This window comes from Cyprinus carpio, chromosome B19, assembly GCF_018340385.1.
Source record: "Cyprinus carpio isolate SPL01 chromosome B19, ASM1834038v1, whole genome shotgun sequence".
NCBI lineage: Eukaryota > Metazoa > Chordata > Actinopteri > Cypriniformes > Cyprinidae > Cyprinus > Cyprinus carpio.
The window spans coordinates 17949559-17965651 of record NC_056615.1 but is presented as its reverse complement, the minus strand read 5'-3'; the positions used below and the strand labels follow the sequence as shown (position 1 = coordinate 17965651).

General features: G+C 40.4%; 2 protein-coding genes across 2 annotated transcripts; both read right to left on the bottom strand.

Annotated features, from left to right (window-relative positions):
- Positions 1-4: 4 nt before the first annotated feature.
- Positions 5-6524, bottom strand: LOC109112326 (protein asteroid homolog 1-like). Its single transcript, XM_042745097.1, has 5 exons — positions 6460-6524; positions 2781-4151; positions 2489-2702; positions 2095-2287; positions 5-1451 (listed from the first exon to the last, which is right to left on the bottom strand). Exons 2-5 carry the CDS (start codon positions 4134-4136, stop codon positions 1094-1096), a joined length of 2121 nt encoding a protein of 706 aa, XP_042601031.1. The 5' UTR covers positions 4137-4151; positions 6460-6524; the 3' UTR covers positions 5-1093.
- Positions 6525-7243: 719 nt separating this feature from the next.
- LOC109111799 (KAT8 regulatory NSL complex subunit 1-like) lies at positions 7244-15971 on the bottom strand. The gene is made up of 12 exons (XM_042744716.1): positions 14149-15971; positions 13055-13196; positions 12902-12975; positions 12650-12815; positions 12334-12487; positions 11553-11747; positions 11130-11245; positions 10921-11042; positions 10120-10246; positions 9933-10036; positions 8819-8987; positions 7244-8530 (listed from the first exon to the last, which is right to left on the bottom strand). The coding sequence occupies exons 1-12, from the start codon at positions 15648-15650 to the stop codon at positions 8213-8215; spliced, it is 3189 nt and encodes a 1062-aa protein (XP_042600650.1). The 5' UTR covers positions 15651-15971; the 3' UTR covers positions 7244-8212.
- Positions 15972-16093: the final 122 nt, after the last annotated feature.

Below are 16093 nucleotides of genomic sequence, written 5' to 3'. Positions count from 1 at the left end.
TTACTGAATATAGCCCAAATTTAATTGATTTTCAAATACATTTATTAAAGTTATACAAACACATTTGAACATAATAATCTCTTTTTTTTTTCTTCTTTTTCAGAGAGGAATTATAATTCATATTCAATTCTTAAAATGCCAGGACAAAGAGCGAAGTCATTACATTCAACATCTCAAGATTAAAATTGGCTTGTATTCTGGTTTTGCCATGTTAATGTTAATGTGTGTAACTATTTAACTTGTTTAGTCATCAACAGAACGTTTCATGGTTAAGCGCAATTAGACATTTCAGAAACAAATACTCTGAAATATAAGCATTACTTTCAATATATGATAAGTTACCCACTAAAATACTCACTTCTGCCAAGAGATATGAAACTTAAAACAAGTTTCTTGTAAGGATGTGCCTTGATTGACATCTACTAGAGCACAATAACACTTTCCAGTAAAACTGCACTTGATGATTTGCCACTTAATTTCAGTCTGCAGTTAATTCCAGAGAGCAACAGCGGGGAACCCAGATTATATGCTGTTTTGAAACAGAATATCACTGAAGTTTTGTATTCAGTCACGACTACACCATTGGCTGTCATCTCTTTGGCACAATAATCAAGCTTTACCTAATTAGAAAAAAGGAATCAGATCCTATTAAAAAATGATATTAGCAAATTACACTACACACAATTAAATATTTTATAAAAAGGGAGTGGGGCAACAAAATATTGGTCCCAAGATAATATACAAATTCTACATTCTTTTTCATAAAAGTTCATTCAATTAAATAGTATAAAAGTCTACATTAAACAGACCATTTTCATGATGTAGCTGCAAAACAGATTCATTGCATATTAACCTAGTGCATATACAACAGCTCTCATAGTAAAACATTTTCATAGTAAATAAAACAATTTGTGTTTCCTGAAATGAAGTCGGTAAAAGCTACTCTCATCTGAGAAGTGACACATCCACAGCCACATTATAAAGTGAAAGGCCACATAAGAACATAGTTAAAATCATAACTATCTCTGAAATTCTTAATTCTCCTCTCCTGAACTAACCTTTCAAATCTAATCTATCATTTCCTGCTGCCATTTCAAGGCCACCACTGCTGAGAGTCATCAGAGGTCAACAGTGCAAACCTGTTGTGAACAGCAATGTCTGAAGACGTCGTTCCTCTGCTACTGTTGCCCCTCCTTCCTCCCCTATTGCCCCTCCCTCTCCTTTCATTGCCCCGTCCTCTCCCCCCCTGGCCCCTCCCTCTTTGCTGAGCCTGTCTCTGCCCCCCTGCTCGACCCCTGCTTGCTGTTGCTGATACTGCAGGACCTGTCAATGCCTCTAGCAGGATGGAGTAGAGCTGCCAAGCAACAGCGTCCCCTGCAAGCAGAGCCTCACACTGGTGACCCCCTCTTATTGCAGCCTCAAGACCATGCAGCAGAGTACCACTGAAAACCCTTTGAGAAACACAGAGAGCAATATAATATGATATAACAAATATACATAATATACTTAAAACACATATCAATTCTGTGCAGTCCTAGTAAACCTGATAAACAAAGAGGGTGCTGATCAAGTTAAATCAGATATATAAAGCGGATGCTCATATAATCTAATAAATATATTATATATAATCAAATATATATATATATATATATATATATATATATATATATATATATATATATATATATATATATATATATATATATTAGTCTCGTGTAGCCCGACCTTCAGACTGATGGCAGAAGGTCTGGGAACTTGGCCGCTTTTAAAATGGCCAAGAGAGAATCGTTAAAGAATGTGACATGCACGTTTCCGGAATAATATATATTATATATATATATATATATATATATATATTATCTATATATATATATATATATATCTATATATAGTATATATATATATATATAGTTGAGATATATATGGTTGATTTTGCTAAAGATATTACATAAAAATATGATTTTTACTGTATTTCCCCCCCATATACTGTGATAAATGAAGGAGGTGATAATTTGTTCAAAGCAGAGAATGAGATGAGAATAAGATGAGAACTACGAAATATTTCACTGGAATCATTTTATGGCCATACCCTACCCGGCACATTGAGGTTCAGGTAACGGGAAACACAGCAACTGGTTCAGGAACATCGCTGCCCACATACAGGACTGCCATTGGCTGAGCAAATGGGCCACATCCAGATCTAGGCCCCTCCTTTGTCCTGGATTGACCCTCAGATGAGATAATCGCTGACATACAGAAGCAGAAGGTTTGCTGCGAAATACTGGGTCTGTATGACAGAGAAAGCAAAACAATATGACTGAAGGTGATTAAAGCTCTGAAAACTGAAGACGTCAAGTTAAGCAAGTGAAGTTCATTCATATCATAATAGTTTTTTCTAAAATTTAGGTCAGTTTCTCAATTGATTTTTTTCTGTGTGGCAAACCAAACACCTGCAACAGATGATGAGTAAAAAAGGGGTCAGAGATACCATTAAGATGGGCCCTTCTCCAGTTGAGTTCTCCGTACACCAGTCCCAACAATATGGCCTGCATTAGAGGCTGACTGGGCTTTGGTTTACAGTTATTCATCCAGAAATACGTCACACACACTGGAAGGCAAAGGTGAGGAGGTAATGGCTGTAAAACATGGTCCATCACACCAAGTGTTCCCAACAACACTTGCAGCCTAATTTGTGTAGGTGCCTTAAATAAAAAAAAAACAAGTGGTAATTGGAGGAATATATATGTAGACAATATTTACATGCAGGAATCGTTTCTCACCTTGTCAATTGCTGCGAGATCAAGCTGTGGCACACAGCTGGGTCGGTGAGCCTCCACTGTGTTTTTCTTGAGATTCAATTCTTGTCTGTCATATTCATCAACACATGGGATGCCAGACTGTTGTCCTCCTTTACCCTGAGATCTTCCTCTCTGGTTGACTCCCTGTGGTGTCTGACTATCCTGACTTGCCTTTACAAGCAGAAGGCTGTAGATAGTTTTTCGGATGCTCAATGAGGTTGTATGACTGCTAGGCAGGTTACTATTCTCCACCTGAGCAACTAACAGAACCTTCTGGTGTACAAGCACATCCAAGACAAAGGACGACAGCTTACCTGATGCAACCATCCTTAAAAGCCATTCGGGTTGAGAAACCAGTGCTGCTGGGAGCCCATGGGCATCTGGAAGTGCTGGTTGGGGACTTGAGAAGTATTGAGCCAAACTGCTTCTCTGAGGAAGCTGGTAGTCCTGCATTCCTGCGGAGAGCTGCGTACGTAAGTTTCCTTTCCGTTGTTCACCCAAAATCTCCAGGACTTCCTCCAGAGCATCTGCTGGGCTGGTAAACTGAGACAGCCAGAGCAAAAAGCCCTCGATTCGAGGACTGGAACTACATCCATACATCCGACCAGATGGTACTCTTTCAAGCTCCACACGGCTGAAGAAAATCTCAGTTAGTTTAGCAGGTGTGTAGTCGTTCCCGATGACAACAGCAAATAGAGGGAGGAGCTGCTTGTTCATGCCATTGAGATGCGAGCAGAAGCGGTCCACGGTGAAATTGCGTGCAGGGATGTAGCGTTCCATGGCCTTACCGCGGATGTTATTCCATTGGAAGAATGAAAAAGGTAAGTAGCCACCTTTGAGGTCGAAGATGTAGAAGTCACTGTCGTTGGTCAGAACTGGACAACCCCAGTGTTTCGCAAGAGAGGCAATTTCAAAATCAGCTTCGGAAATACATTGAACTAAAAGTACGCCAAGCTCTGAAAGGACCTGTATGAAGACTTCACGTGCAAGCAGAGGGAGAACAGAACCGTTAGAACCTCGGGAAAGAGCGTGAGCCTTTCGGATTTTGCTTTGGGCTCTTTCCTGTAGTGTCTTGAACTTCTTGTCGGTCTGGTCCATACCGCCATCTAGCACAACAAACGGCTGCACAGCACATTCTGAAAGTGCTGCAAAAAACTGTTGAACCCTTACCACAAACGTCTCGTAGTCTCCACCCCGTGCTTGATCCAACCCAGAGTTGAAATATAATTGAAAATACAAACTACACCCATCAATCACAAGGCGGCAGTCTCGCAGTCTCATATCTGTGAAGAACTGACGATTTCCTTCCACAAAACTTGTAAGTCCGTTAACCCCCATGATGCCACAGAAATGCTGCAAGGAAAACAGCAAATGTTATTGCTTGTTTTTGCTAAAAATTTAATGAACCAATAAAATGAATTTTGATGCATTCCGCCCCATACTGAAGGATCTAAAGATTCTAAAGATTATTTTCCCTGCTCTTTTAGTGTTTTCATTGTTGTTTAGTCTGATGATTATGTGGTTTTAAGGGACATTTGTCTTCAACAGTTAGAGATGAGAGAATGTTTCCATTTCAAGGTTTTTAATGCCACATGATTATGTTGTAAAGCAGTAATTTTCCAATGATTTAAAACTTCGTGCTGGTCAGATGAAGTCCAGACAAAGTCTAAGCATTGAAACATATGTAACCCAAGATTCACCAGACCCTGCTCAATTTTTATAATCATTACTTCGTTTTCTGCTTCCCTCTCAGGCTGACAGAAGACATTTAGTTAGTAGCTACAGTTTTGTGTACCACGCAAACAATACATTTTTAGTAACTGGTTTTGGGTATCAGACAAAACAAATACCTTCTGACAGGATCTGATAGAGACCGGAATACAAATTTCTGGCATATGGATTCAGATATTTTGGCATAGTCTGCATGAACATTACTATTTTATCACTTGATTACATGTGACCTACTTCAGCTAATGTCTGGTAATGTGTCCTTTGGCCTACAGTCCCTAATATTGCAGAATGTAGACATATTTACCTGAATTTGGTCTATTATAAAAAATATATATACAGTCATATGAAAAAGAAAGAACACCCTATTGAATTCCATGGTTTTCTGTATCAGGACATAATAAAAATAATCTGGTCTTAAAATTTGGAAAAGAAAACCTCAGAATGGACAACTACACATGACATATCACACCGTTTCATTTATTTAACAAAAACTAGGCCAGAATGCATAAGAATAAAGAGGGTAAGGTCCGGCACTGCTGATCAAATACCTTTGATTAACTGATCATCAGCAAGTGTGAGCACCTCTATAAGAGTTTTGGCAGTTTGCTGGTCTTGCATCTGAGCAAACCATAAGACTTCTAGAACACTGTCCCTTGAATAGACGAGACCAAAGTGCAGATGTTTGGCCGGAAGAGCATTTCAGCATAAACACCTCATACCAAAAGTTACACATGCTGGTGGAGGCCTGATGATTTTGGGCTTGTATTGTAGCCACAGGACCTGGGCACCTCACAGTCATTGGGTCGACTATGAAATCAGATATAAACCTATTGCCAAAACTGGGTCATGCAACCGGACAATGATCCCAAGCACACCAGCAATTCTATAACAAAACAGCTGAAAAAGAAAAGAATCAATGTGTTGCAATAGCCCAGTCAAAGTCCAGACCTCACCCAGACTGAAATGCTGTGGCGAGAGCTGTGCATAAAAAAATATCCACAAACCTCAATAAACTGGAGCAACGTTGCAAAGAAGAGTGGGCCAAAACTCTTCCAGAACGTGAGAATGTGAATGTGAGAGACTGATAAAGTCATATAAAAAATGATTACTTCAAGTTATTGCTGCTAAAAGTGGATCTACAAGCAACTGAATCATAGGGTGTCCTTAGTTTGTCACCCATGGCTTTTCCATATTGGCTTTATTTTTGTTAAATAAATAATGACAGAGTGTGATATGCCATGTGTTGTTGTTCATCTGAGGTTTTATTTTCCAAATTCTAAGACCTGCCAAGAACCAGATGATTTTTTATGTCCTGCTGATACAGAAACTCAATGGAGTATCCTTTCTTTTTCACACGACTCTATAATGAAAAAAGGTGGTTTTTTTAATTTATTGATGGTTGTTATTTTGAGATAATTTCATAAAAATACAGTGTATACTAACGATCTGGATGTCAATAAATGTGCATTTACATTGTAAAACTATTTATTTTTGGTTATGATGTACTTAAGACATTTTAAGTTTCAACCCATTATCAAGTAATTTTTTGTCTCTAATTCACTGCAAGTAACTTTTGAAAAATTAACGCTTTGCAACAATTACCATATGTTTTTGTAACATGCTTAACCTTGTCAAATAATATGCTTTCAGTACGTTTGGAGAGGTTCACGCCAATATTGTATTTATTTTTAATGGATACGCTTTCACTTGATGTGTTCAGAGATATTCAGATATTTATCTGTCTATATATTTCGGAGTGGCTGCATAAGAGGCAGTGTCTGTCTGCACAAGTTATACATAAACAGTTACAGTGCTGTCTATTTTATAAAACAAGCACCAGTGTAATATCTAAATAGCACATGAGGGTTTTTGTTGTTGTGGTTTGTTTTTCCAGTAGTTAATTTTAAACAAACATCTCTTACTTACTCACCAGTATGTTATAAGCGGTATATTTGCTTCCTCTTCCTCTGGGTCCACCTCGTGATTCGTTGTTTGGGCGTGACAGACTGTTTTAGTGCTTCAGCTCCAGCTATTGCAATGGATATTCTCAATGACCGCCGCTGAGAGGGCGCTCTTGTCCCTCTGTGTAATATCAAAACTGCCTCTGTGGCTCTATTAACACTGTAAAGAGCTTTTATTTGTAATTGCTTAACCCTTATAATGTATGAAAGGATAACAAACCAGTTTATAAAGTTTATACAGGAATTTAATATGTTGGGGTAGGATTAAAAAAGATCCTCTGACAAGTAAAACATTCCTTTAAATGCTTTGTCCACTACTTATATGAATAAAAGTATACTTTAACGTTACTTTTGTGACTTGCCGTTTAAAATCAACAACCTCTTTCAATCTATGAAGGCGCCAAGGTCTTTGCGTATTACAGAGGAATGATGAAATAATACTATCCCTTTAGGACAAATTAGGCAGGAATATGAAAGTACATTTTCGACAGGTAAGGAAAAAAAGCTTTTTGATCAATCATAATTATGCATAGGCTACTAAATCATAACTGAGATAAAAGTCAAAACTGACATAAAAAGTATTAAATTATCACTAAAATTTAAGCATGAAAAAATGAAAAACTTACGTCAACTTTTTATCTCATAATTATGATTTACCAAAGCATGATTTTTGTGTTATGTGGCTGAAATGTGCTTTGATACAGCGACATAAATAATAAATGAGTAAAGTAAATAAGCATCAAGCAAAAGTAGTTCTCATTTATGTGTTTATTCCTTTTATTACGTCATTGCTTTGAGAGCATCATGTGCGCTTCAAATAGAACTTCCATTTACTTCTATCTTCTCATGTTTTGTTGTGTTTCTACAAAATGATGTTTTTATTCACCAACGCTACCCCCTAATGCAGCAGTACAGCAGACCTGTCTAAATCACACACACATACATACTCTCTGATCAACACAAGAACTACCACTCTTCCTTTAACATAATATACACAAACACGCACACACATAGCATGTAATATGGAAATCAAAATATACTTCTTGTGTTCAAAAGGAAGGAGGAAAGACACAGGTAGCGTCCAGAGAGCATGTAACAGACTTTAAATGCTATGATTCTTCGGCAGTATGCATACATCTCTGCGGAATACATACAATACAACACATGAATAAGGTAACTAAATCACAGAAAATAAGGGTAATATGTAGTGCCTTTGTATGGAGATCAATAACCAAGAGCTTTTAATTTGGGCTCGCCCTTTGTTGGCGTAACATCTTGATCTGTGAAAACAGCATAGAGCTTTAAACACAATAATTTAACTAAAAAGCAAAATGACTGACTGACATAGCTGGAGAAAAAGCTTTAGACAGGTCCAAAAAATGAATAAACAACGGAAAAACAGACACCATCTGTTCATTACAGTAGCGTCAGATTGAACGGCAGCTGTATCGGGGGCAGGCTGATGAAGAAGAGTTGAAAGGATGTATAAGGAAGGACCAGAGATGCTCACTGGGGAAACTGGGCTGTTAGTGGAGATGCACTTGTTATTGGGCAAATGATTATAAATAATAGGCTCTGTGTTTATGTAAGGCTCCAGAGGGTTCAGGGAACGAGGACACAAGGTGCTCATGGTTAGATAAATAGGTTGACAGGGTCAGTGGCATTGGGACATGTGGTTTTGTTTTTGTATTAGAGCAGAAAAACGGCTGGACAAATGATGCGCTATGATAACGGAGAGGATGAGTATAAGGAAAGAGGAAGTTTGGGAGAATCCTGAGCTGTAGAGACTGTTGTCGGGGTGGCTGGTGTGCAGGACAGTGTGTGAGGGGTGGCTCGCTCTGTGCCTGAGTGCTGCTGAGGGGGTTGAGGGGTCCTCGGGGAGAGTTCCAGGCTGCCCACAGAGATGCCCGAGTCCGTGCTTTGGCTGCGGCCGCTGGAGGTGCACGGGTCCTCGTCGGGCTCCGCCTCTTCCTCCTCCTGCAGCCACTTAAGTTCTGACTCCTGCAAGGGGAACGACCGGCGTTCCCATGGCAGCACAGCCTGCAAATGTAGAAGATGATGATTCACTGAAGTTATTAAACTCTAAAACACCGGGGTTTATTATATGCGTTCCTATTCTCTCACAATGTAAAGAATATTAAGTATATATATCTTTCAGGATTTACAAACAACCCCCAAAAGAAGACTCAAGATTTAATGATTCATGGAGAAATAGAAAACTGCAGACTTTTTGAACTACAGGATGTTCTTCCAACTAAATAATTGCCATGGTTACAGCAATAATGAAGTTGAACAGAATGTGAAGTCCTCTTCCTCTCACACACACACCTGCTGTTCATCCTCAGCCTGGCTGAAGGGATCGTCTGCTCCAGTACAGAAGGGGCTGCGTGGCGAGCCGTCTCCTTCTGCAAAATGACTTTGCCTGGAATCTGGAGAGCCAGGTGTCTGCTCCAATCCCCTGGAGCTCTTCCCATCCCCATGGAAGGAGGAAGAAGATCTGAGAGAGGAAGTCAAGCAGAGAATGAAATTTCAAGCAGCGTCCTGCAGTTTGACATGCTATACTTCACTAAAACTATTTTAAAACTACCCACTGTTTTATGGCCACATATTAATCGAGAGAGTGCATGAAATAGGTGCGTATGTGTAAGCTTCAGTACCAAGCTATCCTTTATACATGTCAATTTTAACCTACATGTTGAAAAAAGTACATGTATAAGTTATTTGTCAACATGTTATTTTATGTAAAAGTCGTGATGTGATATTAACCATAAATACAATCTACTACTAACTTCTAATGCAGAAATTTGGGGTCTGTAAGATTTTATTATGGTACCTGAAAGATTGCACACCAAGGCTGCATGTATTTGATCAAAAATACAGTAAAACAGTAATATTATGAAATATTATTGTTTATTTTTAAAATAACCATTTTCTGTTTTGATATATTTTAAAATATAATGTATTCATGTGATGGCAAAGCTGAATTTCAGCAGCCTCCTTAATTTTTAAGGATTCTTTGAATAGAAAGTTCAAAAGAACAGCATTTATTTAAAATAAAATTATTTTGTAATATTATACATCTTTACTGCCAAATCAATTTAATGCATCTTTGTTGAATAAAATGCATTAATTCTATTTAAATATTCATTTATTTAAATGTTATTTTTATATTTTATTTTGTATTCTTTGTTGTTTTCTTTTATGTCATTTTATATTTTATTTATTTTCTGAATTTTTATCATCCTTATAAGCCCTTATGGCTTAATATGTTGGGAAATGTGCCCTAAAAGCTAAGCCAGCTCTAACACATATGTTACAAATAAGCAGCATTTGGAAATTTTTAATTACAAATCGATCCCTGTTGTTGAAAAACATTATTCTGACACCCGTTTAAATGTTCTCCATCACATATGCCACTATTTCACACACAGATTTCTCTCACCTGCCCCGGCGATGTCTGCGAGCCCAGCTCCCCCACCGACTCCTCTCTCTGCTCTCACACACTGCATGGCGGCTCAGAAACACAGCGTCAGAGAGATCCTCCACCTATGCATTGAATGGTCGAGAAAATCAATAGACAAAATACCATGTGTCTTAATAAAAAAAAAAAAAAAAAAAGGTATACACACCTCCTCCTCCTCAATGTCCAGTCCTTCCCCATTGGGCTGGTGCTGTATGTTATTGTAATTGAACGACAGGGCATATGCCCCTTCCTGGTTTCTAGAGACCCCCGAGAGAGAGTCCAGCTCCCTCCAACTAAACAAATGGCATAGGACACACAATGACATGCTAGACTAATATATCAGCCAACAGTTTAAGACTATCAGCATCAGCCAAAAACCTGCTGGCTTGGCCAATTAACAGACATGACAGTTTCTCATTCTCACACGTACCAAATCTTCTAAATGCCACGTCAACAAAGAACAAAAAAATGTTTTAAAATGTATTACTGAATTTTAAGTATGCAGTGTACAATAATAGTTAATTTAGTAATTTGCTCTCAGCAGTTGTGTACATCTGGTATTCTTATATATAAAGCCATCAGTGATCCTGCTCTCAAGTTATCAGTATCACTACAGGAAACCCATAGCAGTGTGCTAGTACACTGTTGTCACTTTTTAAGCTTCCTTATAATATAATGTAAATACACTGTATGTTGATGTTGCCAGACTGGCTCCAGTTTGGAATGTACCTGTAGTACTTTATAAACGATGGGACACAAGGAAACAGTGGATACTTGGCACTGTGTTTGAATAATTAATGGGAAATTACTTGAAACCAAAGCTGAAACCAATCTGACAGAAGGACCACAGGAAGTCCGACTCATCAAAGCTAAATGTTCGTTATGTTCGCTCATTCTTCTTGTAATATTTATGAGTGAGTGCATATTCGGTGTAGTGGTTTTGGGGGTCAGGGTGCATTATTCGTACCTTGGTGTGATAATTTCCTTGTATTGTAGTCTTTGTACTCGTGCTCCTAGTCCAGCCAGGCCCAAAGGCATCACCAGGTTGTCGATGTCAAATGAGCTTTCTGCTCTTCTCCTTCTCAAAGGCTGAGGAACAAGAGAGAGATTTAAGAGGAATCCACAACATATAGAATTGTGAGCTGCTGACATTCTGCTTTTTTTAACCAGATGTACCTGAGTGGGTGTGTCTGTTGTTAGGGGTGTTGCCGGAAGAATTGGCAAATCTGGAGCTCGTGGATGAAGATAACTGGGAATAATCACACCCCTCTGGCTTCTGCACCCAGAACCACCTACAAAAGCAATTTTTTTACATTTTTGAAAATGGTAAAAATAATTATCTTTTTGAAGTGTCTCTCATGCTCAACAAGGCTGTTTCGACAAATTCTTGGATGATTCTCGGATGAACAGGAAGTTCAGAAGAACAGCATTCATAATTGTAACACTATAAATGTCTTTACTCTGAATGAAAGTATTTACTTTTTTAAAACAATTAAAAAATATCTTACTAACCCCAAATATTTAAATGGTTGTGTAATACAGTATATACTCTGTTTATGTGTGTGTGCTAATATAATAGACAATATATATTTCACCCACCAGGTGTGTTAAATAAAGGAGGCAGTGTATTGGGAGGACGAGGACAAACTAGTCTCCTCCTCACTCTCCCAACTCGTCCCTGGCCCCGCCTCCCCGGCCAAGAGGACGCCGATGACATGTCTGTCCACTGTAGTGAATTATGAGAATGGTGCCCGGCCAGCGGGCGTATCCCACAATGCAGTGCAAGGGGTGAATCTGCAGTAGAGGAAATTCAAAGCATTAAGGTAAAAAGTAAATGTGACTGTAATGAATATTTTCCACACATTTCATCCACAGTGGCCCCAAAAAGTATAAGGACACTTACAAAGCCACATTTATATTTATATATATATATATATATATATATATATATATATATATATATATAATCTAATTATATAATTATATTAAAGTAAAATTATAGTTATATATTTACTTATATATATATATATATATATATATATATATATATATATATTTATTATTTTGCATTGTTTTTATATTATATATTTATAATACAAATAAATGCATTTTTGAATAAATAAACATACTCAATAAATGTATTATATTCAATATATAAATTAAAAAAAATAATTTGACAAATTTCCGCACCATTGTAATGTGAAAGCCACACAGGGGGATAACTTTCAAGGTTACTTTCAAGGACATCAACATAAAAGGAACATTTAAACAGCCTTGTACAGTTTGTACTGTTGAAATACAAGCTAAATATACACAATTATGTGCTTACAAAGAAAACAAATAATCTTGAGATTATACAGAGAGAATATACAAATCTCACCTGATGGCATTGAGAGGAAAGGGTGAACGGACATATCGAGCCAGGTCTGACGCATCCACAGACCTTTCTCCTTCTCTGACGGGGAGCGAGGAGGAGCACCACCACATAACACACACACAGCTGGTGGCTCACACCAGCACTGTAACGAAACCGCCTGAGAGGGACACATAAATTCACAAACTCATTATTGTGATTCCTGATTTTTATTTAATCCTCCCTTCAAGGCATAATTAAACATGAAGAGCAGCCAATAATAATAAAAAAGTTACTCTGCATTACAGAAAAGAAGCAGCAAGGTCAACTCTGAGACTTTCACCTTTGACCCCAGCACTGTGCAATCTTCCAGGTGAACGAGTCTGTGATGCCGCTGCCGAAGTAGCGGTCGAACCCGTGCGGCAGAAGAAGGTGGACAGGGCACTGTTTGCGGAGCGGTGGTGTCTTCTGTCTGCCACTTCCTGTTAAGATCACCAGCAGAGGACATCCTAGGGGGTAGTGCAATAGTACATTAAATGTCAAATCCAAAAATTGACCAGTTTGTGTTTGCATGCAAGCTAAATCATCCACTTACTTGCAGTTGTGTGATGCGGGGGAGGGGTTTGATGCTCTGAGGGGCGTGTCAGGGACAGAGTAAGTGGACTGCACCTGGACGAAACATAAAAGATACAGATGAAACCATCCACCCATAATACCCTGAAAATACACACATGGACACGCAGAATACCTTTCCCTGTCGAAGATGTGTGTAAAGCTCTGTGAGCGCACGGATCCGATACTCAAGCTCCGATACTTGAGTCTGCAGCCACACCCACCTGCTGCCAAGCCACGCCCTGCTCTCCGCCCACTGCCATTCTTTCCCAGTGACACTGAAAGAGAAGAAACTAAATACTGAGTATATGCATAAAACAATGTGATGTAAATATAAAGATTTTTTTTTTTTTTCACATATTACATTAATGACATTTTTGTCCAATTCAACATGCATTCATGACTCTTAAAAAAAAAAAGTTCTAAAAGGGTGTTTCTGATGTGGTGCCACAGAACCATTTCAGGCTCCCCAAAGAACCTTTCAGTGACTAGTTCTTAAAATATCCACGCTTCTCCTTATTATGAAGATCAATTAATAATCCTAAGAACCCTTTACACTATAAAGAATCTTTTGTGCATTGGTAAGTTTCCATGGAAGTTAAAGTATCTTCATGGAACCATAAATGCCAATAAAGAACCTTTATTTTTAAGAGAAAAAGTATATGGTTTATTCAACCCTAGTGGACCGATTTAAAGGTCCTAAAAGAATTGAGAATGAAGCTTCAGCAGGCTGAGCACTTAACATTTTAAACTGCTATAAAAGGGTCATTTTTAAAGCAATATTCCCCCACCCCCAATGAAATTTGACAATTTACTCACTCTCATCGTGTTTCTGTATGCATTTATTTTTTCTGTGAACAAAAAAGAATTTATTTTGAAGAATGTTTAGAACCATACAGTTTCAGTTCCCATTGACTTTGAGTATTTTGTTCTATACAGTAGAAGCCAATGGGAACCAAACCTGTTTGGGTATAAACATTCTTTAAAATATATTCTTTCGTCACAGAAGAAAGTAAGTCATACAGGTTTGGAAGGACATGAGGGTGAGTAAATGAGCACAATGTTCATTTTTTGGCTGAACTATCCCTTCAACCCTCGGTTATCTTGTTCCATCTTGTACCTGGGCTTTTTTTTTTTTATCTTTGGCATCTCATTAAGGAGAAAAACATTCCTTAACTCAGGGTTAAGAGATCTTAACCTGGGGTTAAGCATATAGTGTGAAAAGCTTACATTGATTTTATTGGCAGCGGTCTAAAGCGACGACCCCCTCTCTCCAATCCCTCATCTTCCTCACTGTCGCTGTCACCGCCAGAGCTGCTGGCTGTGTGGTCCGAGTCCAGGGTGCTCTCTGCAGACCGGAGGATCTCGCTGCAGCTGCACGCCAGCCTGCTCAGCTCGGCCGAGTTTCTGGATGCAGCACTGGGCCTTCTGGTGCAGCTCAACCCCAGGCTCCTGTATAGGCCATGCAGCTGCTGCGTGACATGCCTCTCCACCTGCTTCACTTGTACGGCCTGCAGGCGCCTCCAGAGGTGGTCGGTCCGACCCTCCAGCTCTGCCTGCCTGCGTTTGGCTTCACCCCTCACCGCCTCTATTTGCTCCGTGCTGGGGCCCTCAGTCCCCTGTTCATCAATGCCCACACCTGTACGGTCACACTTATGTGGCTCTGGCTCTGTCCTGTCAGGAGGCCCACTCTCAGACTGAGAAGAAGTGATGGAGAGGGCACACAGGGGCTTTTTTACGCAATCACGAAAGTCAGGCTCGTCTTGGAAGGATGGTTGCGGTGGGAGGTTATTGTGAGGGGGCCCGTTTCTGCTGACCCCGTTGTTATGGTTGGCAGAGCTGGAAAGAAAGGAGCGCACCCTGTAAAGTCTGACGCGCCCCTTCGGTGTCCTGCATGGTGGCAGCTGGGCACTTTCATCAGGCGGGCACGCTGCGAAATTCATTTTTTGGGCCCCGGTCGTGTTTGCACTGTGGATACGCCGTAAGGAAGTGCGCCTGAAAGTCTCGGCAGTGCTCGCGGAGCCCTTCCCGTGAGCTTCACCATTGGAACCAACGCGGGCCGCGGCGTCCAAGAAACACACCTTCTTGGTGGCTCGGGTGAAACTGCATCCCCGGCGCTTGATGACCGCGGGCTCGGGATTCCCGTGGCCACACCTTGCAACGGCTGTCATCATCTCGGTCTCGGCGTGCGCTGTGTGTCCGCGTCGGACTCTCGCGGTGCGCACCGGCGGCAGTTTCGCGCTCGCTCTGCGCTCGTGCCTTCTTGTCGTAGCGCTCGTGAAATGCAGCAAACCAGCTCCTTCGTGATCAATATTAATGGTGTTGTCCTCGCCCGCTCCAGTGCTTTGTCTACAGAAACGCCCGCGTCCTCCGCCGTATTCCCCCGAATCCGCGCATTCGTCTCCCTCCCGTGTGATATCGGCAGCGCCGTTCGTAAAAAATCCCCCCTCGTTCATTTTCTGGGCCAGATCCGCATCGCCGGAGGAGGCATCGTCCCATTCGCGGAACGCCTGGGCCTCGGCTACGCTGCTCTCCCTGTCTGAGCTCCGCACTGGGGCAGCGCTGGTGGCTGTAGCCGCAGCGGCCGAGCTTCCGTCACCGCTGACGGGCTCACCGCAGCCTCCTCCCCCGCAGCAGCGGCTGGCGCTATGCGGACACCCGGCCCCGCAACTCTCCACTCCAGGCCCGGCTGCACTAGCGCTCATTTTATTCCGATTGCAGTAATAATACATCGCTGTGTCGTTGGCATGGCCGGGTGTGAAACGAGGACATACAACGAAGCTCCGGTAACGTATTTTTTTCCTTTTCGAAAGGAAGACGGGCTTCTCTTTTCACCCGTCTTGCCTTTCCCTGCACTGTTGGCTGTCTCCAACACTCCCTGTTCGCACTGAGCATGCGCCATTCACTGGCCCAACCTTCGATAAAGAATTAGGGGTATTTCAAAAACTAATTCACATTTTTCGTTTGTCACATGCCCTGGGTTGAGCTTAATTGCGCGTGGTATTGAAAATAACGATAGATTTAAAGATATAACGCTCTTAATCCGTTTAGCATTTGAGTTAAGGACACAGCACTTGTCTGAAAGTCTGGGATGAAAAATTAGTGTTCAAGGGCAACTGCATTTCGACATTCTTAACAACGAGGACAAAAAAAACATGATTTGTTCTATTATGGA

Bases quoted from the DNA above. Each gene is read 5' to 3' on its own strand.
- LOC109112326 (XM_042745097.1), bottom strand. From the start codon at position 4,136: ATGGGGGTTAACGGACTTACAAGTTTTGTGGAAGGAAATCGTCAGTTC. The intron at 2,288-2,488 runs GTATCTCTGACC...TCTGTCATACAG, and splicing joins GAGAAGGGCCCATCTTAATG to ACCCAGTATTTCGCAGCAAA. The intron at 1,452-2,094 runs GTAGGGTATGGC...TGTTTCTCAAAG, and splicing joins CCTGAACCTCAATGTGCCGG to GGTTTTCAGTGGTACTCTGC.
- LOC109111799 (XM_042744716.1), bottom strand. From the start codon at position 15,650: ATGTATTATTACTGCAATCGGAATAAAATGAGCGCTAGTGCAGCCGGG. The intron at 13,197-14,148 runs GTAAGCTTTTCA...CTTCTCTTTCAG, and splicing joins CCGCTGCCAATAAAATCAAT to TGTCACTGGGAAAGAATGGC. The intron at 11,043-11,129 runs GTACATCTGGTT...CTTGTTCCTCAG, and splicing joins CAACAGACACACCCACTCAG to CCTTTGAGAAGGAGAAGAGC.